At 49.2% G+C, this 23,527-nt stretch overlaps 9 protein-coding genes across 9 annotated transcripts; 3 read left to right on the plus strand and 6 right to left on the minus strand.

The window, feature by feature from the left end:
* Positions 1-1,178: 1,178 nt before the first annotated feature.
* Positions 1,179-1,590, plus strand: EI90DRAFT_3032086 (uncharacterized protein). The gene has a single exon (XM_039058364.1). The coding sequence runs from the start codon at positions 1,336-1,338 to the stop codon at positions 1,513-1,515; it is 180 nt and encodes a 59-aa protein (XP_038922723.1). The 5' UTR covers positions 1,179-1,335; the 3' UTR covers positions 1,516-1,590.
* A 1,510-nt stretch (positions 1,591-3,100) lies between these two features.
* On the plus strand, positions 3,101-4,161 carry EI90DRAFT_3011637 (uncharacterized protein; the record flags this gene model as incomplete). The annotated part of the gene is made up of 4 exons (XM_039056485.1): positions 3,101-3,382; positions 3,541-3,588; positions 3,609-3,979; positions 4,062-4,161. The coding sequence occupies 4 exons, from the start codon at positions 3,101-3,103 to the stop codon at positions 4,159-4,161; spliced, it is 801 nt and encodes a 266-aa protein (XP_038922724.1).
* A 942-nt stretch (positions 4,162-5,103) lies between these two features.
* EI90DRAFT_3011638 (uncharacterized protein) lies at positions 5,104-6,659 on the minus strand (the record flags this gene model as incomplete). The annotated part of the gene is made up of 8 exons (XM_039056486.1): positions 5,104-5,442; positions 5,470-5,523; positions 5,570-5,632; positions 5,704-5,835; positions 5,976-6,041; positions 6,168-6,257; positions 6,304-6,449; positions 6,509-6,659. 8 exons carry the CDS (start codon positions 6,657-6,659, stop codon positions 5,104-5,106), a joined length of 1,041 nt encoding a protein of 346 aa, XP_038922725.1.
* A 497-nt stretch (positions 6,660-7,156) lies between these two features.
* Positions 7,157-9,610, plus strand: EI90DRAFT_3115955 (uncharacterized protein; the record flags this gene model as incomplete). The annotated part of the gene is made up of 8 exons (XM_039062842.1): positions 7,157-7,667; positions 7,721-7,946; positions 8,022-8,167; positions 8,223-8,307; positions 8,375-8,624; positions 8,679-9,006; positions 9,075-9,408; positions 9,469-9,610. The coding sequence occupies 8 exons, from the start codon at positions 7,157-7,159 to the stop codon at positions 9,608-9,610; spliced, it is 2,022 nt and encodes a 673-aa protein (XP_038922726.1).
* A 2,681-nt stretch (positions 9,611-12,291) lies between these two features.
* On the minus strand, positions 12,292-12,838 carry EI90DRAFT_2844745 (RNA recognition motif 2; the record flags this gene model as incomplete). Its single annotated transcript, XM_039053707.1, has 5 exons — positions 12,292-12,358; positions 12,417-12,467; positions 12,530-12,601; positions 12,666-12,730; positions 12,803-12,838. Coding segments are annotated over 5 exons (291 nt in total), but the record flags the coding sequence as incomplete, so codon positions are not given.
* A 46-nt stretch (positions 12,839-12,884) lies between these two features.
* Positions 12,885-17,476, minus strand: EI90DRAFT_3115957 (uncharacterized protein; the record flags this gene model as incomplete). Its single annotated transcript, XM_039062843.1, has 5 exons — positions 12,885-15,422; positions 15,553-15,702; positions 15,893-15,945; positions 16,040-17,015; positions 17,417-17,476. The coding sequence occupies 5 exons, from the start codon at positions 17,474-17,476 to the stop codon at positions 12,885-12,887; spliced, it is 3,777 nt and encodes a 1,258-aa protein (XP_038922728.1).
* Positions 17,477-19,422: 1,946 nt separating this feature from the next.
* On the minus strand, positions 19,423-19,815 carry EI90DRAFT_3011641 (uncharacterized protein; the record flags this gene model as incomplete). The annotated part of the gene is made up of 1 exon (XM_039056487.1): positions 19,423-19,815. One exon carries the CDS (start codon positions 19,813-19,815, stop codon positions 19,423-19,425), a length of 393 nt encoding a protein of 130 aa, XP_038922729.1.
* Positions 19,816-20,457: 642 nt separating this feature from the next.
* EI90DRAFT_3032106 (uncharacterized protein) lies at positions 20,458-21,668 on the minus strand. Its single transcript, XM_039058365.1, has 4 exons — positions 21,195-21,668; positions 20,969-21,143; positions 20,823-20,917; positions 20,458-20,663 (listed from the first exon to the last, which is right to left on the minus strand). Exons 1-3 carry the CDS (start codon positions 21,584-21,586, stop codon positions 20,867-20,869), a joined length of 618 nt encoding a protein of 205 aa, XP_038922730.1. The 5' UTR covers positions 21,587-21,668; the 3' UTR covers positions 20,458-20,663; positions 20,823-20,866.
* Positions 21,669-22,205: 537 nt separating this feature from the next.
* EI90DRAFT_3032110 (uncharacterized protein) lies at positions 22,206-23,241 on the minus strand. The gene is made up of 4 exons (XM_039058366.1): positions 23,026-23,241; positions 22,865-22,939; positions 22,764-22,830; positions 22,206-22,694 (listed from the first exon to the last, which is right to left on the minus strand). Exons 1-4 carry the CDS (start codon positions 23,182-23,184, stop codon positions 22,321-22,323), a joined length of 675 nt encoding a protein of 224 aa, XP_038922731.1. The 5' UTR covers positions 23,185-23,241; the 3' UTR covers positions 22,206-22,320.
* Positions 23,242-23,527: the final 286 nt, after the last annotated feature.

The raw sequence follows: 23,527 nt of genomic DNA on the forward strand, positions 1-23,527 counted from the left end.
AGCAGTGTCTTGTTGTGTTAGCCTTGTGGTAGGAGGTATTCATGGGAATCTTCCCTTTTTTTTCCCTTTTCATTTTCAAATGCTCCAGGAGCTCCCAGAAGCTTCTCACCCCTATAGACTTTGAAGCATTTAAATTGTATTTACTGGACATGTTTGTGCACAAAGCAATGCTCCATGCCCTCCTGGGAGTGCCCTGGAGTACCTGGCCAACTCCAGAGGAAATGAGCTGTTCCTGGACTGGCCAATCTCCTCCTGATTCTCCCAGTGCTCCCCATACTCTGGAGCACTCAGGAGCATAACAATTTTTTGCTGATGCTTCGTCCTTGTGTTGCATCTGCCATGACAACATGCAGCCCTCCAGCATGCTCTGTGAATACATGCACATCACCATCAACAATGCCAATGTCTAAAATTAAGGATCCACTCTTGAGTTCTAGTTCGGACACTGATGACAACAGTGACAACAATATCCATGTCAAGCAGCAGCAGCAGCATGGTGGAGGGAACAGACAGGTGACCTAGGTAGTAAACTGTACAGTTAGTGTTAACACGGACTTACTCAGTTTTAAAGCCGAGTTTAGATGGGTGACTTTAGGCAAATTGGGGCTCCTAAGCCCCAAGTCGAGAAGGACCTAAAGTGGCGACTTTAGATCTAGTTTTGACACACTTTTGTCACTAGAGTGCTTGCGCTTCGCTTGACTCTGCACAGCCCTTGTTTCCTTTCGCCTGTCCCAGCATGATGTCAGAAACTGTGTTCAAGGGGATCGTGGGAAGCGGGGCAGAGTACGGCGGCGTAAGTGGTCACTTAGCTAATGAGCTACTCCGTTGCAAGGCATCGAGGGGGTTGGGACTTCGGCTTCAATGACTTTGCCAGAGCATTGTGCCACGCGTTCTAGGCTGTCCCATATTTCACGTTAGTGGGAAAGACCTTGCGGCGACGTTGACTTAAGCGGGGATGAAGTTGAGAGGTGAACTTAAGATGAAAGTACTTGGGGGGGAATTCTAGTCGATATTCAAACTAAGGTACATCGACAGTAAACTACAAGTATAAATAAGAAAGGAGAACAGAGAAGGGACCAGTCGGTCCGGCGTGGGATGGGAGCGAGATGATAAGTACACACATCTGGCGCGATTGAACCCGTTGAATGCTAAATCACTTTCCATCCATGGCTGTCCAGCTGGAACTCGAACGGTCACGGGCCACTGGACTTGAGCGCGAAAAAAAAAGAAAGAAAGGAAAACACGAAAACGAAAACAAACCAACAGCACGTGCGATTCCCATGCTGGGCTTTGACAGCCAACAGCAAGTGGACACCCCGTTCGTGCCTCGGTCGGATGTCGTGCTCGACGGTGCTGGTGCATCGACTTCAGGTGTGGCTCGTCGGTTCAGGCCTCAACATCGATGGAGGTGGTTGCAGTTTGGCAGTTTTTGCGAGTGGTCCAACGCACCATGCTCGACACCCACAGGCCAGCGTCACACGTCTCAGCGAGCTGCCTTGTGTCCTGCCAGCATAGACATGGATTTCGACCGTACTTCAGGCCAAGACAAAAGCCGTCCCCATTGCGGGCAAGTGCTTCACCCCCCCCCCCTCTCCCCATACATGGATCCCGAGCTGGTGCGTTTGACCCTCTTCTTACCTTATCGCCTCTGCCAACATTCTGATGTTCTGATGTCTACTCATTCAGACTTGACTCATGTGCGGTGAAATTTCTCGATATCAGCAGCGTTCATCGCTCGCCTCTCTGCTCGCTTCGACACAGCCCGCCCAATTCCCCCTTCATTGTCGCTTCCACTGGCCAATATCGTTGCGATGAAATCGCCACATGTCAGCAGCATTCATCTCGCCTCTTTTCTTGCTCCACACACCAGCCTCCATCCCATCATTTTGGCTCCATGCACCTTTGGTGGCTCTCGCCACCTGCCCATCCTGGCACACCTCGCTTCCAACACCCTCATTTTTGCGAGCTCCTCCCAACATCGTCATTTCTGCCAGCAGTCCCAGTCTTTTTTTTCTCATGTACAATATTAATATTCAACACTCCCTAAATACAATCGAAACAAAAGTCAACGTGAGTTTGAGAAGAAAAAGAAATGGAATGAAAAATTTTTTCAGTGAACCTCGTTGTGTATGTGTAAGAGCGATCACGAGGACTGGGTGCATAAATTCGAGGGAAATATTGTATGAACGGTATTCAACGATCCCAATTCCGTGAGCCTGTTATTTGTAAAAGAAATAATTAATATGTGCGTTGTACATTATGGTGCAAATATTCAATAATATCAATTCAGTGAACCCTAGTTGTCTCAATTGTGGGACGTTGATGGCAGAAAACTTTGGCTTGCTTACCTGGCGAGAGAGAGTGGTTGATTTTTGGCTGGAAGACAGCGGCCTAGGTGGTGTGATCCTATCTCTGTCGAAGTCAGCCCCAAATATGCCACATTCAAGCCTATGGACAGTGTGCAAGAATAAACTCAATACAATAGCTGGACGGGGGCACGACTATTTGAGTGTAAGAAATTCATGTCAATTTTTGGCTGCCTGATAATTTACAGGAGGATGCAAGGTAGGAATATCTATCCTACATAATCAGTCCGCAAGCAATTGCATGGCCCCGTTGTCCTCAATAGAAGTGATAAGTACATATAAGTATTGTATAAGTGGATTATAAGCATTGATAGAAGGCCGATAGAAGGAGGATTTAATAATACATTCAAACGAATCAATGGTGGATTATTTGGGGGGAAAAAGAAAAGGTGGAAAGAACTATCGGACATTGCCGGGTTTGTTGCTCAACAACTCTCTGCCATGTGGCTGTCGTGCTATGGTCTCATCGTCTTGCGTGCCCCAGCAACCATGCAGCTCTGGGCTTGAGGAATCAGTCGTATCACCCTGAACCATTTTCTCTCCACTTCACGATGTCCGTCACACCTTCCTTGCTTCCCTAGTCTCGTGAGCGAATTTCAGTCAGATCGAGCATCTCCAAACAAAGCCTGGGCCAAGCTTTCTGGGTTGCCAGCACAAGAACTCACGCGCTGTGAAATGCCTTCGGCTATGCACTCCAATGGAGACTGTGGGTTGGCCACGATATTTGGGTTGCCATGACCAACCTCCATCCAATTCCCACTGTCCTGTTATGGGAGTGTCTGGCATTGTATCGAGCGGGTGCTGTCTTAGCCCTCCAACATGAAATGTATTTGCAGATATGCTCAAAATGGAAGGGACTTCTCACACAGGGCATCCACAGTGCACACGGTCCTAATGGGATACCCGGAGAGGCCGACATGATTGCCGCTCATTTCGTCGCTGTTGTCCAAGCAGAGGGGGCATCACTCCGTCCCAACCTTATCGACTTCTCCACGCATGTAGCTGGCCCTTACCCTGTGAGTCACTGATGAATGTTTTGGGGATATTGATGTTATAGCCAAGTCTGTGCTAACCCCTATCCCCAACTCTTTTTGCCTTGTTCATAGTTCATCCCCATGTCTGAGACCCCTCTCATCTTATTTGGCCTGCTTGAACAATATACCCCCACTGCAAGGAGCAGAAAATCGCTCGCCAAGGCCACAAAATAATACCCTCATTAAATGTAAGTGTTTGTGTGTTAAGTTACATTTGACACCCATGGAGAAAGCCCACCAGTTCAACGAATCCAATTCTGAAGATGGTTACGTGTGTTTTCGTCGACGAGATGTCAAGTCAGTCCATAAGACCCATCGGATGGATACAACACCTGCCGAAAAGGTCTCATGGCTACGGCAGGAGCTTATCAAGGCGAAAGATCTCGCTAACTTAACCGTTTTGCGTGAGGTCAAGAAGTTGGAGCTCAATAAGGATGTGCATAGCGTTCTCGAAGCGAGGATCAGGTTTATCGAATTGAAGAGGAAGCATCCACAGTTCTCATTGAGGACAGATGACCAACTACTTGTGGACCCTGACCGCATGTTGGCCAAGCGGCTGAAGATGATGTTGGAGCAGAAGTAAGTCGACAAGGATGGAACTGGGGGTATTTAATTTGCTAACATGAAAAAGTGCCATGTCACTGAAAATACCGTGACAAAGTAAGGATCCTACAGACTTAAATTCGCCCTATCTGGCCCTTGAAGAGCAAGTGCATCCACATGAGCGTGCCGAGTCATTCGCTAAGGAGATCGAGCGCTAATGCGAAGAACTCGGGCTGGGAGGATTATTTAGATGTCAGAGTCAAGATTCACATATTAATTGTCTTCTTTCTGATTGTCTGCCTATTTTAGCTCCCGATGAGTTTACCCATCTCAGCTCACTTTTTTCACGCTCTTTCCTTCGCTGTATCACCATCAAAGCCCTCGGTAGAGCACACAGGATGTTCACCATTCTCGATCCGAATACGTACAGGGCGAGGCAGGCCGTCATTCATCGATCGTTGCCCGTTCCACGGAAGAAGAAGAGGAGATCCTCAGAATACCCCACCCCCAGTTCCGCAATTATTTTCATCAACTCTCTCATCTGAGGGTGGACTTTGGTCCCACTCACCAAAAGAGTTGACCGTTCATATCAAGTCAGATGAGGGCGATGAAGGATGAGTATGTGCAGAAGATCAATGAGCAGTGGAGGTTCGACGATGATGTGGTAGTGATGGAAGAGGAGCAATGGGTATTGATTGATGACTTTGACGCTCAGTACGGTGTTTATTTGCATGCATAGGTCTTTGGGACTCATCTGCCATGATAGGTATATTCCCTCATGTCTTTCTCTATTTGGGGAATCGGAACTCATTGGGTTATCGGTGGACAAAGGCCACATCTGCAACGCTGAACTGTATGCCAACGCTAAACAGGAGTCTGGTCAACGGGCACTTATGGCAGCGTGGCACCAGACAACATCAGCTTCATCGCAACCCCAAACCTCTGCAGGCCCAGCGCCTCCACAACCTACTCCATCATACAATCCCTCCCCTCATTTATCCCCAACTTCCATGCATCCACCCACTCCCTCTGTTTCACCCATAGATCTTAACTCGGGTCTTACGCAAACTCTCCTACATGTCCGCCTTCTCAGATCACGCAGTAGTCCCCCATGGTCGTGCCTCAAATCACTGGCATGCCATTCCACAGCACATTACCGTTCAACTATACGCCAGGCCCCCAAGGTGTGCCGCAATATCCCAACCCAAATGGAACATCCCAACCATCTCAGCCATCTCAGATATCCATGGCGCAACAGTATTACTGCAGCACCAAGTATTACGGTGTACCTCGCAACAGCATGATGATGATGCCACCACCTCAAGCTTATCACGGCCTCCATATGGCAAACAATGCTGCAAATGGGGTGCCGCCAGTGATGAACATGTCCACCATGGGCATGCTGTTGGAGTTGCCTCCTCCGAGACAATGGCCATGTCATAGCGGTGGTCAGGCAGATATAAATGGCAACACTCCAAACGGTAATCCAGCAGGTTCTCCTGTCATGCAGCATCACGTCAACTCACCAAATCTTGGCTCACCCATACATATGAACGGGGAGTATGAACCCTCATCCATCCCTGCAACAGTTGCCATAACATCAACCCTCGCTGCTGATGGACGTACACCAGGGGACACCTCAAATTCTTTATCGCGCCACCGCTCCTCCTCGTTCTGCCCTGTCAGTATCTGACATCACGATGTTTCAATAACATCGCCAGCCACAATCACCTCACTTCACAATGCTGAGCCCCGCCCACCAGCATCAGTGTTTCATTCTCATCAGCATCTAACCCTGGGGTAGCAGCGACGGCGACATCACATGGACGTCTCTCGTCCATCACCTGCTCATTCGAGACAGCATGGCCCTCATCCCGACTTTCATCATCATGCTGAAAATGTGTTCACGAACAACTTTACGTCATTCTCTCAATTCTCCACACACATCCCCAAGCTGGATCAACAGGTTCGTTATCGAAGCCTTCCAGGAAACTCAACACCTCTGCTTCAGCACTCTCCCATTCTAACTCACTCGCACCACCATCAACTCCTTCAACGCCCACTTGTTCATCACCTCAATCTCCCTCGTCTCAACAAGCTGCTTCGAAGCCGTTCAAATCGGTGACGGGTATGAGCCCAGGGATGCCTTCGAATACCGTTTCGAGTGCGACGACGACGACAACGTTAGCGAATACAATGCCTGTCACTTGAAGGGCCGCCACACCGTTGGGGTCGGCCACTTCATCGCCTCGTTCACACTCTCATCATGGACACCCATTACCTTCCACATCAATTTCTTCTTCTTCCCATTCACCTGTTAGCCCTCAGCTCGCCATGAATACATCTTTCTCTTCACCCACATCCTCCACCTCATCAACTCCCAATTCCACACTACTCTCAAAGTCACCCACTCCTATCTCCACCCACACCCACCCTACAACTAACTCAACTTCGATGACAGCGTCATCACCATCATCATTAACAATGACGTTGCCATGTCCAGCACCTGTAATGGGTTCCGTACCACCAGCGAAGATGGGACAGTCACCGCAAACAAAACATTACTTGCTGAAGCAGCAGATGCCTCCAGATGCCTCCACAACTGTATGTTCAGGCTCAACCTCAGTATGTTACTAATGTGTACCGCCAGGGTGGAGTGCAAGTTGCGTGTCAATGTATGGACAGAGGATCGGTGGACTTGTGATGACGACGACATCAAATTGAGCTCGAGTTGAGTGGATGCAAACGAACCATTAATGAAGCCGAAAAAAGTACCATACTTCCGAAAAAAAATTTGGTGTTGCACGTCATACATCTGTGCATCTGTTCCGGGGGCACGAGCACCCTGTGCTGGTATGGCATATCATAAAAAACACAAAGGTGCTTGCGATCACTGTCCATTTGCCCTGTTATCTTATCAATGGGGATGAGGGCAATCGAGATTACTCTCCAACTTGCCATCCGCTATCGATTGACCTGCAGCGGTGGGCAGTATCCAAAATTGTATGAGTATTGTATCTGATGTCCTTGCCGACTTTGTAAATATAGTTAGATAATTCAATCTGCAGTGGAAGACTCGGAATGGGGGGAGAGCCATAGGGTGTTGAGGAAGACCGCGCATCCTACTTTCTGCGCACAGACGCTTGATGCTTGTGACCCGGTACCGAGAACAGTTGGGCATTCAGTTTGTTTCTTGCTGCCTCTCCCCTCGCTATGCCGAAAGCTAAATCTGCATGCCCAGCTACAGCAAAGGCAACAAAACTTCGGAAGAAGTTGATTCCTTATGCTCAGCCAGAGTCAGGCCCAAGTACAGCTAGCGCATACATCCAGGCTCACCTTCGGTCGGCCTCTACCATTCGTAATTACAACTCCGCAATTAATGGAGCTCGAACCTGGCTCGAACTTAAGTGCATTAAGTACACAAGCCTGACTGAGGACCGAGTTGATGAGTCGGAGCTGGGTCTGTTCCGACACAAGGATGCGTGCATAGCCTTTGAGAAACCTGTTGAGGTCACAGCGCATCTGCTAGCAAAATATATTATGTTCCGGGTTGCAGAAGAAGACAGGTCGGTCTCCGTTGTGGACACCTTGCGCTCTGCCTTCAAGTGGCACTTCCATAACCTGTCAGTGTTCACTTCCGTGAGCAGTTTTTCTGGAATCCCACATCTGTCGCTTGTTATAGAGGATTTGAAGGCCCTTGGTATCCACGACCCGACCCTCAGGAGTGCAGGGGCAACCCATGCGACTCCCAGCTGATTATTGACCTTGTTAAGTCAGTGAAGAACCACTGCGCATCTGAGGGCACAGTCCGGAATCATGCAAGGGCCATACGGATCAATGACATAAAGGCAATGCAGAGCATCACAGCTGCTTACTGTTCTCCGAGCCTTATCGTGGATGCGCTGAATCCAGAAATCCCTGATGATTTCTTTACTCTCAAACAGCATGATGACATCCGTTCACACCTCATGCTTTGTGCCCTAACCTCATTGGGCTGGACACTGTGGACAAGGCATCTTCACCTTGTGCTTATGGCTCGCTAGTCGGCGCTGACTACTACTTGTATTTCTAAATCTAGAAATGAAGAACTCACGTCCATCCTCATCCGGCACCTTGACTGGGGACATGAGGAGACTGCTCACAATCTTCAACACCTCCGCGTCACTTTGGTCAACCGAAAGGGTTGGCAGAAACGGAATCAGGATGGCAAGCAAGGTAGCCAAGGTAATCCATCCCAAGTATCGGGTTGCTGCATTGCCGTACTAAGATCAGGTTTCAGGGAGCCAGTACAACATCTATCCACTCTATGGCCATGATACGTTTTCCCATCACCATGATCCTCACACGATCCCGCAGCTGGACACGTACGTTCATGTGATGCACTGGATTCAATTCCTCTCCACTCGGTATTGTGGCCAAACACCTTTAAAGGCTCACTATCCCCTCTTCCCCTCATGCTCGCCCCGTTCTCATGATATCCGCTGGGATACCACTCTTTCCACCACTGCCGTCAACGATCTCTTGGCGTCCTATGGAAAGCAAGCGCATCTGGAGACTGACCGGCTCACATCCCACTGCTTCAGACGTGGCGGACTCCAATACTGGTTCATTCTCGCACCAGTCTTCAGACGGTGGCCGCTTAATCACTGCCAGTGGTGGGGGGGTTGGGCTCCAGGAGAAAGTGTAGGCTGCTGTCCCTGGTTTTGGTTTTATGCACTCACATCTCCATTTTTAGGCGTCAACCCTCCTCAAGTATGCTACTGACATGCTGGCAGATGTTGAGCATAACTACAGTGATGCCCTTGCACCAGTCCACATTGACTACTCCGAATCTCAGAACGGAGCGAAGTCACACCTCAATCCCATGACCGCGGAGGAGACCCATTCTCAATTCGGTCACCTTGGCATGTGCATAGGCTATGTCGAGTCTCAGCTCCGAAGGCTTGATCAGATCGAAGCTGGATTCAATACCATTCAAGCATCTCTAGATGAACTCAAGTACTATGCAATGGGGACGCTCGTCCCTCACTATCACCCACTCACCACCCGGCACCGCTCTCCAGGTGAGCCCATTCCATATGGAATTGGTAGGCGGTTTGGTTTGGTACGCTTACAACTTTGATTCAAACAGTAACAGTAACGCCAGTGCCCCGAACGTTCCCATTCCCACCTCCTCACATCATACCTCCTCATCCAGCCCCGCGTCCACTTAACCCACACCCTCCCAGTCCCAGGCAACCTCAGGAACATCGCGACGACGGTCGGCCAGCTCCAGGGGCTGGCCACATCACCATCCCACACGTCTCCACACTCGAAGATGTGATAAAGCAGTGGCTATGTGGGGATGGAAATGAGCTTAAAGTCCCTCTGAAGAAGTGGGAGAAGGGATGGTATACTGGCCGATACTTGGGCGTGCACGGGACGAAATACAACAACCGCCGATGGGTTGGCCAGAAATACGACGAGTTTGTGTAGGCTATTCTGGTCACTGGGCACTTGCTGATGTCGCTTTCCTGACCGTGTAGGATGGGCGAAGCGAAGTTCCTCAGGCACTACGGACTCAAGATGACCGACAATTTCGGTACGGCCCTCAAGGCGATCACGGAGGAAGGGAAGAGGGACAGGTTCATTCAGAGTCGTAATGGCAAAAAATCACACCGAGCATGAACTCTTTCTTTCTTTTTTCTCATTTTCATGTGGACTTACAATTACAATACAACTGCTTGTTTGTCGATCGTCGGCATTCAGAGTCGTAAGTCGTAACAGCAAAAAATCACGCCAACGAGCGTGAACTCTAGATCGGACATGTGTATAGGGGGGGGGGGGATGATTACAATGAATTTATTCATGTGGACTTACAACTGCTTGTCAATTATCGACATGCAGAACGACTTGGTTTGGAAAACCCCATCACCCATCTCCATCTCCTCTCTCTCTCTCCCTCAAATCTTCATGGTTCCGGGTGAGATCAACGGCGTTCGAATGTGCTCGAGGGGAAGGATCCAACGGACATTTTTCCGATTTTCTTAAGCCATTTCTTGCAGCTGGGACAAAGAAGATCGCGAAAAAATCGAGCGAATAAGGCGAGCGAGTCCAGAAAATCTCACGGCCCATATCTCCGTCGCATCCCAACCATTCAACACAAGACCGACAGCGTTCGAAAGCCCCCAGGTGGGCGAATCCAACACCACCTGTGTCATTCCAAATGGTGGAGATCCAGTGGAGACATGATGGGAGTGCATTGGGCTGTTCCAGAACGAAACGCTGACGGCAGCAGCGGTACTGTATACTGCAAGCAATCCAGATGGATGCCAGGGGCCCATGGGGTGGGGTGGGATGGATGGATGAGGACCACAACGTGATGACTGGGTGATGTGAACGAATGAATGAAATGATCAAAATATATATATATATATCCAAACCAACCAGGCTCACCAAACCAAAGCGCAAAGCGCACCGAAATCCAAGCGTAAAACCAGGCCCAACCACACACACACACACACACACACACGTTCACAAACGATGGAAGGACACGGATGGATGCAAAAAGCGACACCCCCTTCCCAATCGGGATGACTGAATGCGCGCACCCTCAGGTTTGGATCCGGAGCGCTAAATCCCAGGATATAAGTACGACAGAACTAAAGAGCGATGAGGACCAGGGTAATGGAACAGAGGACGGCGAAGTTGGGAGGCAGAATGGATAGGCCGACAATCTAGGCGCATGGATCAGAATGTCAATATATGTATAAATCAAATATCAATAAAGGAATAATCAATTGTCAATAAAGGAATGTCAATAAGGAGCAGATCAATGGCGACCATAACAACCGCTAGTTAGTTAAGCGAGTGAATAGAATAAAACGGTACCGGCCAAATGCTTGAGGAACCCAAGTGATGGCGGGAGAACGAAGGAGGCGCTGCTATGGGGCTGTAGAATGGGAACCACTATCGGCGCTGCTAAGTGATGGGCAGTGGCGAGATTAACGGGCGTGAGCAACAGCGCAAGGGTGGGGGTGCAGAAAGTGGTAGAGGGGCAGGGACTTTGCGGGGCCATGACACATGAATCTATTTCAATTTTTTTTTCAGCTCATTTTGCGAATATAAGTAGGCTATAAAAATATGTGTTTAATTGGAATGCAGACATCCAACAAACACAATCCAATTTTTCCAGTCATTCAGAGTCTGGAATTATTTAAAGGCAAAGCAAAAAGGTGGTATGGCGACAAATCACAGTGGAACCAGCATACACCTTCACGGACCACCATGCCCAAGGACAGATGATGGAATACCTGTGGTCAGACATAGGAACATCATCAAGGGGCACTTTTAATGCATGCATGACATTGTCATGTGCAAGAGGAAGAAAAAGCATATGGTTAAACCGAGACCTTAAGGACAAGAGCCGAGTGGGAGTGGAAATGGTGGAAGGAAGGGACAGGCAAGATGACGTAAAAGAAAGCATGTAAAGAAAAGGAAACAACCCAAAAGGGAAGATGATGACAAATTTTCAGCGTCGCCAATTGCGTAATATCGGGAGTGGTTAGTGACTCTGGTGCAGAGTAACTTTAGGTTCACTTGAGAAATCTCACTTGAGATCCAGTTTAGGCGAATTTATTCAACCGTGAGCCCCCCTATTGTGTGCAGAGGAAAACGTCCCGCCATTTTTGGGATAGCTAGCACAGCCACAAAACTGTGGGCAGTCACAACCTTGGTTGCCGACCCTCAGGGTTTTGTAGGTTCACTTAAATCGCAAACGCTTGAAAACTGAATGTGCAACCAAAATATCACAGAAAGGGGTTGCAATCTTGGTGAGAGAAGAACGGATTCATCAGAAGGAAGAGAGAGATAGGGATTATAGGTGACAGGGAAAAAAGAGAAGGATAAATGATACATAAATGGGCTGAGGCGATGAGCACACGAAAAAAAAAAGCAAATGGCATTTGTTAAGCAGTGATCGATTCATTTGATTGGGAATAAAAAGTGAAGAAGGGACGCGAACGAAATGGGTCACCATAGGCAGTACGGTATATAAATTAGAGAGAAAGGATTGACAATTGAGGCCACAACGTGCGAGTCAGCGGTGATAATGGAAAGAACGATTCTACTATTGATGACGGAGTGTATTGTACATTCCCTATAATGCAAGTCAGAGGGCTGATCAAAGGGCGGCAAACGGGGTCGCCCACCTCGGCTTTGATATGGGAAGACCTTTCACGGCGAATACTACTGTTAGATGCTAGAACGAATATATAAGGGACAGCTATCAAGGCGCTCGGACACTGGAACCTACCAGGGAAGGGATGGGGAAGACCCTTGCTGGGGCCTTCGGAATGGAAGAGCTGTGGACGCCATTCAGGACGTTCGTTCAGAACAGCGCTATTCCTAAATTTATCGACGAGAGCTGATTTTCCCCTAAGCCAAAGATTAAGATGCATTCGAGGGGATTCGAGAGATATGTGACCGGACGTACTGGTAATTGGCATAACTCATTTGCAACACTTTCTCGGATTGGAACATGTTCCTGGGGGGTGAAGTGAATCCATCAGTTGGGACTAGAAAGGTATGTGTAATGCGCATACATACCACTTCTTGCCCAAGCACTGCTTACAAAACTTCAACAAGTCTGTGGTCTCAATAAAGTTAACGAACGCATATCTATGTTGACAGAAGTCGGAGATCGGCTCAGTAGAATTATTCCTTTGGATCAGGGTTATCTTACCCGACGTTGCACTGATTCTGAAAATCGATACGGAGATAAAGAAAGTCGACGGCTCGAGGGCAAACCTATTGTCGACCACACGTTCAACTCCCGAACACTCCACCAAAGATTTAAAGAGGAAAAAAAAAACAACTCACTGCCCCAATAAAGTTCTGCAAATCCTTCGAGGTCATCTATGGCCACTTCAAAGTCAACCAGGGAAACAATTCAAACAAACCATCAACTTGCCTTATTCGGAATGTTCTTCAACATGACCGTAGTCCTCGTATCCAACCCCGCCTCGATCCTCTCCACATCGATAATATTCGCTTCAGGGATGGGTTTCCTCTCTCTATTCATCCCACCAAGCGTCATACTAGTACGAAGTCCAGATCCATGGATACCGCGGCCTAGAGCCCCAACCAAGGAAGAGCCTGACCCAGAGGCAAGACTGGCCGAACTTGAGGAGAACCGTTGGCCGGGGGTTGTTGGCATTTTGACTTCATGATGATGAGACTTCATTCGGGTCGGCAAAGAGCCCGCGGAAAGAGAAGAATCCGAAGTCCCATTCAGCATGCCGTGGACTTCATGACCTGCATACGCATTCCCCCTCCATCTTGGATTCTTCGTGACGGCTTCCAATCCACTGTCGCTACCGGAACGAGTATTTGCTCTCCCAGAGACACAACCCGGTGTCGTTTGAGCGGAATAATGCGCTGTGGATTGATGGGCGCCCTCCGCAGCGTGGTCCTCCGGGCCCCATCCTGAAGCAGACGTAGGCGTCCCAACATGAGGCGAATCACTCGCCGATGCAGAGGCATTCGACGGTGCTGCTAATCCGGGGAGGGGAGATGCGTGACTATGCTGAAGGTACACGCCAGGTGCGTATGGCGCATAGTCGTAGTAAGGGATGGAGTGGTGAGCAAGCGGAAAATGAGTGGCATGGCCATGGTGGGGTGGAGGTGAAGGGTGGTGGTTGGTAACATTGGGGAGAGGAAGAGGATAGTTGGGCGCGACCGATTGAAAATGAGCAGAGTTAGGGGATGTAGTTTGAGTTTGCGAAAGTGTAGCGTAGGCATAAGGTGGCATCGCCATGTTAAGGTTGGGATGAGGGTATACGTCGTAGAGCCTCGCTGGGTCTGATATAGCACTCGCGACCGTCTTGTCTCCAGGGTCTGAGGAATCACCCCCGTTCATGGCTTCCACTCCGTAAGGCTCGGCGGCAGGCTGAGGTGAGTACGCAGGAATGTAAGGTGGGGTAAACAAGTGTGCGTGCGATGCTGTTGCAGGATCCTCAGGCGAACCCCAATGTACGGCATGAGGGACAGGCGAAAGCGAAACAGGCATCATACCAGGATGGGGAGGCGGAAGCGCAAGGGTAACGGGAGCTGCGGTCCTCGAGGAAGGAGCATTAGAAGCAGGAGAGTTCGAATGATAGTACTGGGCTGAATAAGATTGAGCGTAATGATGCGGAGCTGCCCAGGGAACATGCGGGGATGAAGTATGGGGAGGAACGACAGCGCTAGCAGGCGCCCACTCGGTAATGGTGGGAGCTGAATTCGGACCATGATTCCATGACAGATTACCGGGTCCGCCTGGAGCAAAAAGTGCCATCTCGCCTTCTACGCGTCCGATTGCGCTTTTAATTTCCTCTTTATACAAGTCGTCTGCGGCGCCATTGGCGTCGGCTTGATGACCAGGAACGAATCCGAGACCATTGGAGGTAATAGAAGAAATGGAAGGGTATTGGGAAGAAATAGAAGAAGTAGAATGAGGATGTCCTTGTCGCGTTTGGGAAGCAACTGAATCAGGAAGAATAGAAAGATCGCGACGAGGCGTAGCAGGTGCCGTCCTTGGAGTAGCTTTCATCTTACCCTTTCGTCCACCTCCACCAGATCCCGAAATGGCAGCATTCTGCTCATCTCCACCAGTACCAGAGCCTTCAACGGCTGCTCCAGCATCCTCACCCTCCCTCTCCTCTACTTCGTTCGCAGAACGTTGAACATCCCCCTGCTCAGAGTCTTCATCCTTCTTCGACTGCAAACGCCTCGCAATAGCTCCAAGCTCCATCTGCAAACTCGTTAATTCTCCAGGTAAGAAAGACGCTGAACCAGTCGAAGAACGTCTCGTAAAAGGTGGAGAAGGCGTCGTTCGCTTTCGCGAATTATCAACATCCAATAACGCCTTTGTCTTTGAAGATGGCAACAGCGGCGTGCCAGGAGGCGCCCCACTGGCAGCGCCACCATCATTATTACCCACGCCTTCCTTCCCCATACCGCCATCGTTGGCGGCAGCGACAAGGGTTACCTCAGGGATGGGATGTTCCACCAATTGAACGCTCAGCTTCACGACCCCCTCTCCTTTACCTTCGATGAAAAGTCGAACGATACCTCTTTCTCCTTCCCCACCACCCTTCTTTCCTTTGTTGGGTTGGTCGCCTACTGCAGCATTGGCGTCGGAAGATCCAAAAGTGGTAATAAGGACCCTCGCAGCTCTGCAATCAAAATACTCGACTCTATACACCAACACAAAAGGACCCTGGACTTCTTCGGGTAGCGAAGCTTGTGGCGGTGGCTTTTTTCTCTCTTGCTGCACTTGGAAACTCATGAGATCTCCATAATTTTCCAGAAACCTACGTAACGTCGGCGGTGTTCCGGTTGAAGTGGCAGGAAAAGCAGGATGGGGAGATGGGACCATTGCGGAAAGAGGGGATACTGGAATGAGCGTGATCTCGAGTGTACCATTTGACTCTGAAATGAATTTCGAAGGTCCAACGAGCTGTATCGGGGGGTGGATTTGATCGATTAGTTCATTTCGGAGATAAAGAAAAAGGCGAAGTTAAGGGAAAGAGACAATAAACAACGGCAAAACCACTCATGGTGTTGAAGAAGAAAAAAGGAGCGCTTACGCGGTAGAGTTCTCTAATTGAAACGAATCTGGATGCAACTTTCTTCCCATTGCCGTTGTTCGTCATTTGCAGCGAGGGGATGAACCTCGACGAGAGGAAAGCTTGATGCGCATGTATAGCGGTACGGACATCATAAAACGCCAGTATAATCTAGGGGGGGGGAGGGGGGGAAAGCGAAATCAAAGCGATCAGAATTGAAATTTCAGGAGTTGATGATGATGTAATAGTCCAAGGGGGGAGGGTCATGGGGTTGGATGGAGGGTGAGGGAAAGGCGTGGAATGGAGCGTGTATCGATATGACGTTCAGCAGTTTGGGTGCAGATCGGAAGGTACAACTCACGATGCCATGCTTTGCCAGTAAGCCAATATACATCCCCTTCAAATCACCAAATGCTATCGGGAACGGTCGAGGACAGCATCAGTTACGAGAAATTTCACTTGAAAAAAATAAAAAAAAAAAAACACCACTAATGAAATCGAAACTCACCCCCAAATTCCTCCTTCATTTTCTCAACATCCCACGAGCCAATCGTAGCCTCGGATCCACCACTCCCCTTCTCACATTCAGATCCCACCGTCGACGCCCCAGCTCCCACTGGACCTGGACCGACGTACAAAAACAGAAATCGACCCGGTGACTGTGGAGCATCGAGATTCCCTTCCACGCCCACCACGCTGACACCACCTAATCCAATACCCGTATCCAACCCGCCGTTCGGAGTGGAGCCGACGACCTCATCTGAAGATGACCCATATGGCGAACTTGCGATAGAGGTGGGCTCCACTAGGGAATTAGTGCCAGAGGAATGGGGAGAATCAAACGAAGAAGAAGACGGATTTCCTTGCTTTGGTGTGACGGGTGTGAGGGGAACATAACGACCTTGTTGTCCCCCCACATACGTCGGCTTATCTTTGCCAGTGGATGCAGGAGGTGTAGAATGAGCATCATTTCCGACGATATTACTTTCGACGAATCCCACACTTTCGTCAACCTCTTCGATCAGTTTTGACGAAGAGGAGAGCGCGTGTGCGGGCGTAAGAGGTGGAGTAAGAGGAGATGGGTGTCTTCCGATGGGTGGGTTGTTCGTGGAAGGGGTAGCGATGAGGGAAGAAGAGTCTTCTGCCATCGGTGGCGTAGTTCCCGTGGAATTGCGTGTAGCGGCGCTAGTGACATGATATGAAGGTGGCGTACGAGGAACGACGACAATAGGTATGGGGGATTTATCCATCGTACCGGCTATCGTCGGAAGCGTAGTGTTATTCGTAGTCATAGAAGTAGGAGTTGGAGTTGTAGAAGAGGACGTAGACGCTGACACAGTAGTAGAAGAGGCCGAAGAATTCGGAGAGGACGTAGCAACAAGGGGGCCAGGAGCTGGAGTCACACTATTATTATGGATCGCGTTCTTCTTGCTTCCGTTCGTTGCGGATGCAGCGTGTTGATGTTGATGGAGAGATTGGGGAGCCTGGTGTTGACGGTATGGTGATTAGCGTTTATGATAGCAAGGGGGGGGGGGGGGGTGGATTCCCAATGATCAGAAACCAAGGAATAGGGTGATTCACGAGAGAAGGGAATCAAGGAATACAGAGAAGACATAATTGGATGATAAGGGAGTAAGTAACCACCCCTAACGAACGGGTGGCTTAGAGGATTCTGGTGACCTGTCGTACGAGCGGATCCAGGGTCACGAGTGACAAGGATCGCAAGCAACGCAAGCGAGGTGTTCAAGGCCCCTAATCGAGCGTGTATATAGGGCCCGGGGACCGGGAAGAGTGAAGGCAGCCAATGTGATGCAATATGAAAGAAAAAAAAAAAAAACAGAGCAAGAAAAAGAGCAAACATAAATAAACACTCCCAGAAACATACCTGAGCTCGAGCCTGAGTAAAATCGCGACCAACACTACTACTATTCTCCGAGCGACTCATCGAAGTAGTCGTTTGTCGTTGAACGACGAATGGATATCAATCTACCAACCAACCAACCAGCAACGGTAGCAAGCCTTTTTAGAGCTCGATCCCGGTGTGGACGCGGATTCGGTCCGCCCTTCGGCCGATTCCCCAAAAAGGTTGAGCTTGATGACGATGCAAGGATGGGGGGTATTCAAGAGAGCAACCAGAATTTATGATGATTAGAATATCACAAGATAGCAAGAAGACGAAGAGGAAGGAAGAGATGAAGGAGGGGGGCAGAGATGGGGGGAAAGGGAAAGAGTGAACGGATAGGCAGTCGGGGTATCGCGACCCTTATATGTGAGTCCTGAACTAAACGCGATGGATTTTCCTCAGCTTCCTCGTTGAATTTTTGATATTGTGTTTGATGTATGTTGTTACACGATACTTTGGGAAGAAGAACAAACTCACAGTTTCGGAACATGATTGCCACCGAGGACAATGTGGAAGAATGGTATTGGGCCGAAGTGGGGGAACGGGACGATTAACCTTGGCAGAGTGAGGCAAGTTTTGCACGAGGTGCAAGACCACGACTGTGGACTAGATGGATCAGACGAGAACACATAGTATTGAGGTCGAATCAGGTTAGATATGCGTGCGCAATGGATGTGTGAGGAAGTGTATCGTTGAGATTGATCCAAGTTGGCTGGCGACATGAATCCTTTGCGGCTTCTCCCAGCTAGGAAGTGCCCGGGTACCGTTATGGCGGTTTATTGAACAGAGTAAAGGAGAAGGTGACAGCCGAAACGCCGATAAAACCACGAAGGGAGGGGGGGGTCAGGGCGCCCAGGAAGGGTTGGCATGGGAAGCGTTACACCAACAGAAACCAAGTTGCCTGCTGTAAAGGGGCTTCTCATTGCGAGTTTCAATACAATGACCATTTATTCCTTCAATGGTTCTAGGTCTCCCTAACCCTGGCGATTTACGCATTTGGACAGAAAGAGTCCTCCGGGATTTTCGAAGAGCATTTTGGGACCACCAAGTTCAATAGGAACTGAAGGGCCCATGGGAACACATGAGCGAAGAGGGCAAGTGCCAAGGGTGCACATGGGTGAGAGCCGCATCTCATTAATCTAGTTGACTTCAACTTGAAGCACATATGGAGCCGCCCCCAACTGGCGGATTTACATGTTTCCCGCGAAATAACAAACTGGTGACTTTGACGACTACCGCTTACGGGGTCAAGTCCGGTTACGGTCCACACACAACAAAGACGCGACTCCCAAGTCCAGAAAAAGGAGGCACCGCCGCCCTCAGTTCTCAGTTACAAGTTTTAGTTCGTGAAGGTAGAGCACCGTCTTCCATAATCATAGATGGATGCCAAGATTTACGATAGAGCGAAATGCTTCCAGACCATATCATCGCCATTAACCACAACGAGTGAATCCTGGGCGCTTGGAGCTGTCAAATTTCAATTTGCTACATCACGTGTTCTGACCAAACAATTCAGATCTCGTTCTCATGCGGCGGAGTTGTGGTGAACTCAAACTGCTCTGAAAGGAGCCGAATTTCTAAAGAGGTCCCGTGCGACTGACCCCAGAAGCAGCAACCCCCATCGTGCGCTGAGGACAGTGAGCAGCCGAGGAACGGAGGGGACCATGATGGACGCAATCGGAGCAGAAATAGAAGCAACCCAACACCTAAGCCGACTCTACCCAACCAGAAGATCTTACACACCCGACCAGATCCCTCATGTACGGTGTAAAGAGCCGGGATAGCCGCACTGCCACACATACACACACACTCAACTGCTTTCTCAGATTCTCTTCACGCCCGTTTTGCTCAGTCTTGAGACAACCGAAACTGGTCACGATTCTGTTTTTACCCTTCATTGTTTACTCCAATGATCTCGCACGCCTACTCGACGGGGCCCATTCGGGAGACCCTTCTAACCGTAATCCGTGGCCGTTATTCGATCTAGTTTAAACACCAGACCAGTGGAAGGGCAGATCATTCCATATCTTGAAGGGTCTATATTTATTTTGGCTCATCGAGTCCAGACCTTGATCAGCTCGCTTAGACATCAACAGTGCAGTACTTCCGCCGGGAGGTTCACCTCTCTTTTTTTCCGTCAGTAGTTGAACCCTCATGACTAACACCGTGTAGGAAATGACTTGCTCAGTCTTCTTAATTCCCAATGCCGCAAAAACTAGGGTTGGTGAAACGAAAGCAAGTAATTTGGTCTCTATTGTCGTTCCATCCGCGTTTTCCGAGTCCTCTGCCATTGCCACTACTTGAAAAGATCTCCATCGAAAAGCAGATGACCACATTTCAACAACTTCGCCGTGCGACTCTGTCGATTCGCACGGGGTCATTTTGGTCCTGGTTGTTCCAACCCCTCTTGCGTGGAGCTTGAATTAACTTTCCAATTCACACACATCCCTGATCTGTGCGTCGTAACGATGTGGTGTGGTGTGAATAGCCATGTTGGTCTTTCCATTTCAGGTGGAATGTTTGAGCATCCAGGCTGTAAAAGACGCATCTTTTCGTCACACTTTTAAAGCAAACATTACAACTGTCGAATCCATTGATTGACTAGCCTAATTGGCTTCCGACGAGCGATGCATGCGTGCACCCCTGACCATTCCGCTAGCTATCCCTGAAGTATATATACGATGCAGAACTCTCGGCCGTATTAACTAGGCTGCGACCATGGCGCCTCTCCAACAATTACGTTGACGTACCACGCAGTCATATATAACCAACATCATTTGCACACATTGCTTCATACCGGAAGTCCGGCGCATGCCTATTTCCGTAGTCAAGGCTTGCAATCCGATCATGACCGCCATATCAGCGATCGATGACGTTTGCGGCTATGCAATGTTACCCGATCTGGTCATGATTTCTTCACGGTCCCACGCCTCGTACCGCACTTATTCCCCAGCTGGTAAGTCGCGTTAGCGCTGTCAGTCTCATGACATATATATCTAAGATACCACCCACAGTTCCAACAAAGAATGAAGGCGCTATGAACATCGAGAATGCTACACAAAACTTGCGACTTCGTAACTTGCGCATGGACCTGCGACCCAAATTCTTATACACAAGATTCCCCCCACAAATACATTTCATCTTATCCGACCGAATCTCCGATTTCACCGCCTATCACTGACTCGCTTAGGAGCATCGATTCACGAAGCGAGCATTGGAGCCGTAGTCCCTGAAGGTGCGATATTGGTCAATCCGCCACGTGAAATGATGTATGGAAACGCGAAAAGAATGGTTCCAACGATAGCGCACAGGGCAGTTACCACACGTGCCACAAGGTTCCCAAGCGTGAGGCATTTCGGGCGATAAAATACATGAAACGAACACGTACGTGGCAACGTCTGCACGTCCTGGATGACGTTTTTTTGTATACGGTCACCCACCGATAAGCGTGGAAAGGACGAGGGCTGCTTGGAATAACCTGCTCTGTATTAAAACATTGGAGAAAGTAGACATTGTATATTTCGCATCACTTACAACGGCATCCTCGACATATCCAACTACCGAGTTTGCGTCCCTGAGAATGCTGTTCTGTAGTGATGTGTTCGTTATGGCCCCGACCTCGACTAGACCCGCAAGATGGGACCAGCCAAGGCTGAGCTGATCGCGTCTTCGACGCCTCCTTGGCACCCGGAGATTACCAAACCAGTTCCTGGAACTGCATGTCAGTATGAGTGTGAATACGCTTGCTCGAACGTGTTACCTGCTGGGACCCCAACGGAGCGTTATTTCGATCCACGACATTGCAAATGCATGGGGTGACATAGCTGAGCGCGAGTGCATATCATGCCGTAGCAAGCAGAAGATCATCAAGTAGCTCGGTATGTTTTTGAAGAAAAAGAATGCCACGGGTGAAAAAAACTGCGGGTCACTTGGGACTGAGTAGTCGTTAGCGGGGGTCGATGCCTCGGACGAATCCAAAAGGGGCGGAGACCATCCCGCTATTACATGCCATTGTGCCAATATTGGAGTTGGCATAGGGTTTAGCGGAGCAGTTACGGGAAAGAGTCCCCGATAAGTATGTTGTACGAGTTGGCGGTGTTTGGGTTTGATATATATTACTGGTAATGGAACTGGGGCACACGTGGCTTGCATCGACAATCTCCTGCCAGAATGCAACGCTCACGTCCACACCTTGGGCGAAAGCACTTGGATCCACGAGCTGAAGGCAATAATGATCAAAGGTAGCATAGTGATGAACCGACAACGAGTACCTATGGCAGTAAAGCTCAGCACCGGCCACTCAGATGCCCCCAGTCTTGCTAGTGGTGTCATTAGGAATAAATGGAGAATACAGAGCGCCGATCCGGCCTAGAGATAACTCAGTACCTGTTGAAGGACTCCTTATGATATTGCCTAACTAACGGTGCCAACAAACTGGAACGTCGGATCAGTTGTCATTGGTGAATGGTACACCACGGAATCGCGCACCCCTGCAGCATCCACAAACGGGGTACATCTCTTTTATTCGTATTGGGATCTGTGGCAGTTCTGTAGCGCAACTCGGGATGTCCCATGTCCGTTCAGCTCGAATTCCGTGATACACACATAAGAGACTATAGCGAGTTGTAAATCGCCATACGGATGCGTCCTCAGACAGTCGGACTGGTGAAAAACTGGGATTGTAACTCGTTCACTTGTACAGACGCGTACTTAATTTGGAATGGAAACATGATGAGTGTCACGACTTGTCGAGTAACATAACGAACCTAATCTCGTGAATGGGAACTGAGGGGAAGGGGAACGAAGTTTTAACAAGCTCCGTTCCTGGAACATCAGTGTCAGACAAGCCAACAATAGAATCCATCAGTCAATCAGAATAATTAACCTCAGAGATATGAGATGGCTATTTCTGAGGCAGAGGTGATGTTAGTGTAAGTAAGGTTTGTCCCGTTAGGTGTAACGATGTTTCGAATGGTCGCTCCCCTCGGACCAACTTCCAGCCCCCCGTGTTTGCGATCGTGACGAGCGAACGTGTTGTAGAAATTGATACTGCCCACAAAAGACTGAGAGTTGGGCCCCTCGATACCCCATGATGCCGCGGTACAGACAGGAGGTATAACTGAAGGCATGTATCCTTTCGCCGCGCGGCCAGTGGTTAAATTCTCAACAGTTCCGTTGTATCCGTTGTCCGACACTTCTACAGTTATCCTAGCTATATCCCTGGCATTGAAGGATACTACCGGGGGAATGGGTGCCTGTGCTGGTCAAGGTACAGTAACGAATAAGTAATCAACACACTGCACGAAAGTCAGCCTCATTAGGTACGTACCAAAGACTTGAACAGTCCCATTGGGATTAATTGAGAAACCGACAAATGCGAAGATACGAATAGTGCACTGAAGGCCAACTCCTGCATTCAAGTTATTGGACGCTATCCGCGGTCAAATTGGCCGGGCGAAATTCCGGAATAACAAAGTTCGAGGTAACAAGATCATAATTAGTGGACTGCAAGTACGAGGAAGCGCACGGTTGAATGGTGAGATCCCGGGTTATACACATATGAGTATTAAGCCTAAGGCGCGATAGCTTACTTCATTGAGGATCGCACCAGCGAATCCCTGATTGCTGTCAGCCAATCCAGGGGAGTCCTTTAGCTCTCGGATGAGATTGGCAGTGGGATGGGCCGTGACAGAGGCGGCGAAGGAAAGAAGGGTCGCGATGAAGCTAGTTGTTGCGAAGTTCAGAAACATCTTGTAATTGTTTAGGTTTTCAATCCATCGGAGGGTCTCCAGTCTTTATATCCTTTGTGCAACCCCTATATACTGCGGCCAGAGTCGCAAGTCGCAGCTCAATTAGTACATGGTGATATTGCAGGGTTCTCATAGACATTATTGTGTTGATATATGTTGTATTGACGATACATTTGTGCATGCTATGTAACTGCGTGCTGGTATGCCTGGGGTCCCAGGTAGTAGGCACGATACTCGGAATACAGGATCCGTCGAGGATTTACCCGCGGGCCCAAGGTATCACACCAGGGGTTTTCCAGGTGTTGCGACCTCTCCAAGTAGTTTACGATGGAATACCCAATCA

The sequence above is a fragment of the Cantharellus anzutake genome (genome assembly GCF_015039405.1).
Source record: "Cantharellus anzutake strain C23 chromosome Unknown EI90scaffold_3, whole genome shotgun sequence".
Lineage (NCBI taxonomy): Eukaryota > Fungi > Basidiomycota > Agaricomycetes > Cantharellales > Hydnaceae > Cantharellus > Cantharellus anzutake.

Bases quoted from the DNA above. Each gene is read 5' to 3' on its own strand.
- EI90DRAFT_3032106 (XM_039058365.1), bottom strand. From the start codon at position 21,586: ATGCAAGCCACGTGTGCCCCAGTTCCATTACCAGTAATATATATCAAA. The intron at 21,144-21,194 runs GTAACACGTTCG...ATGCAGTTCCAG, and splicing joins CTCCGTTGGGGTCCCAGCAG to GAACTGGTTTGGTAATCTCC. The intron at 20,918-20,968 runs GTAAGTGATGCG...GTTTTAATACAG, and splicing joins GATATGTCGAGGATGCCGTT to AGCAGGTTATTCCAAGCAGC.
- EI90DRAFT_3032110 (XM_039058366.1), bottom strand. From the start codon at position 23,184: ATGTTTCTGAACTTCGCAACAACTAGCTTCATCGCGACCCTTCTTTCC. The intron at 22,940-23,025 runs GTAAGCTATCGC...TCGTACTTGCAG, and splicing joins CTGGTGCGATCCTCAATGAA to TCCACTAATTATGATCTTGT. The intron at 22,831-22,864 runs GTCCAATAACTT...GTTGGCCTTCAG, and splicing joins CCAATTTGACCGCGGATAGC to TGCACTATTCGTATCTTCGC.
- EI90DRAFT_3032086 (XM_039058364.1), top strand. From the start codon at position 1,336: ATGTCGTGCTCGACGGTGCTGGTGCATCGACTTCAGGTGTGGCTCGTC.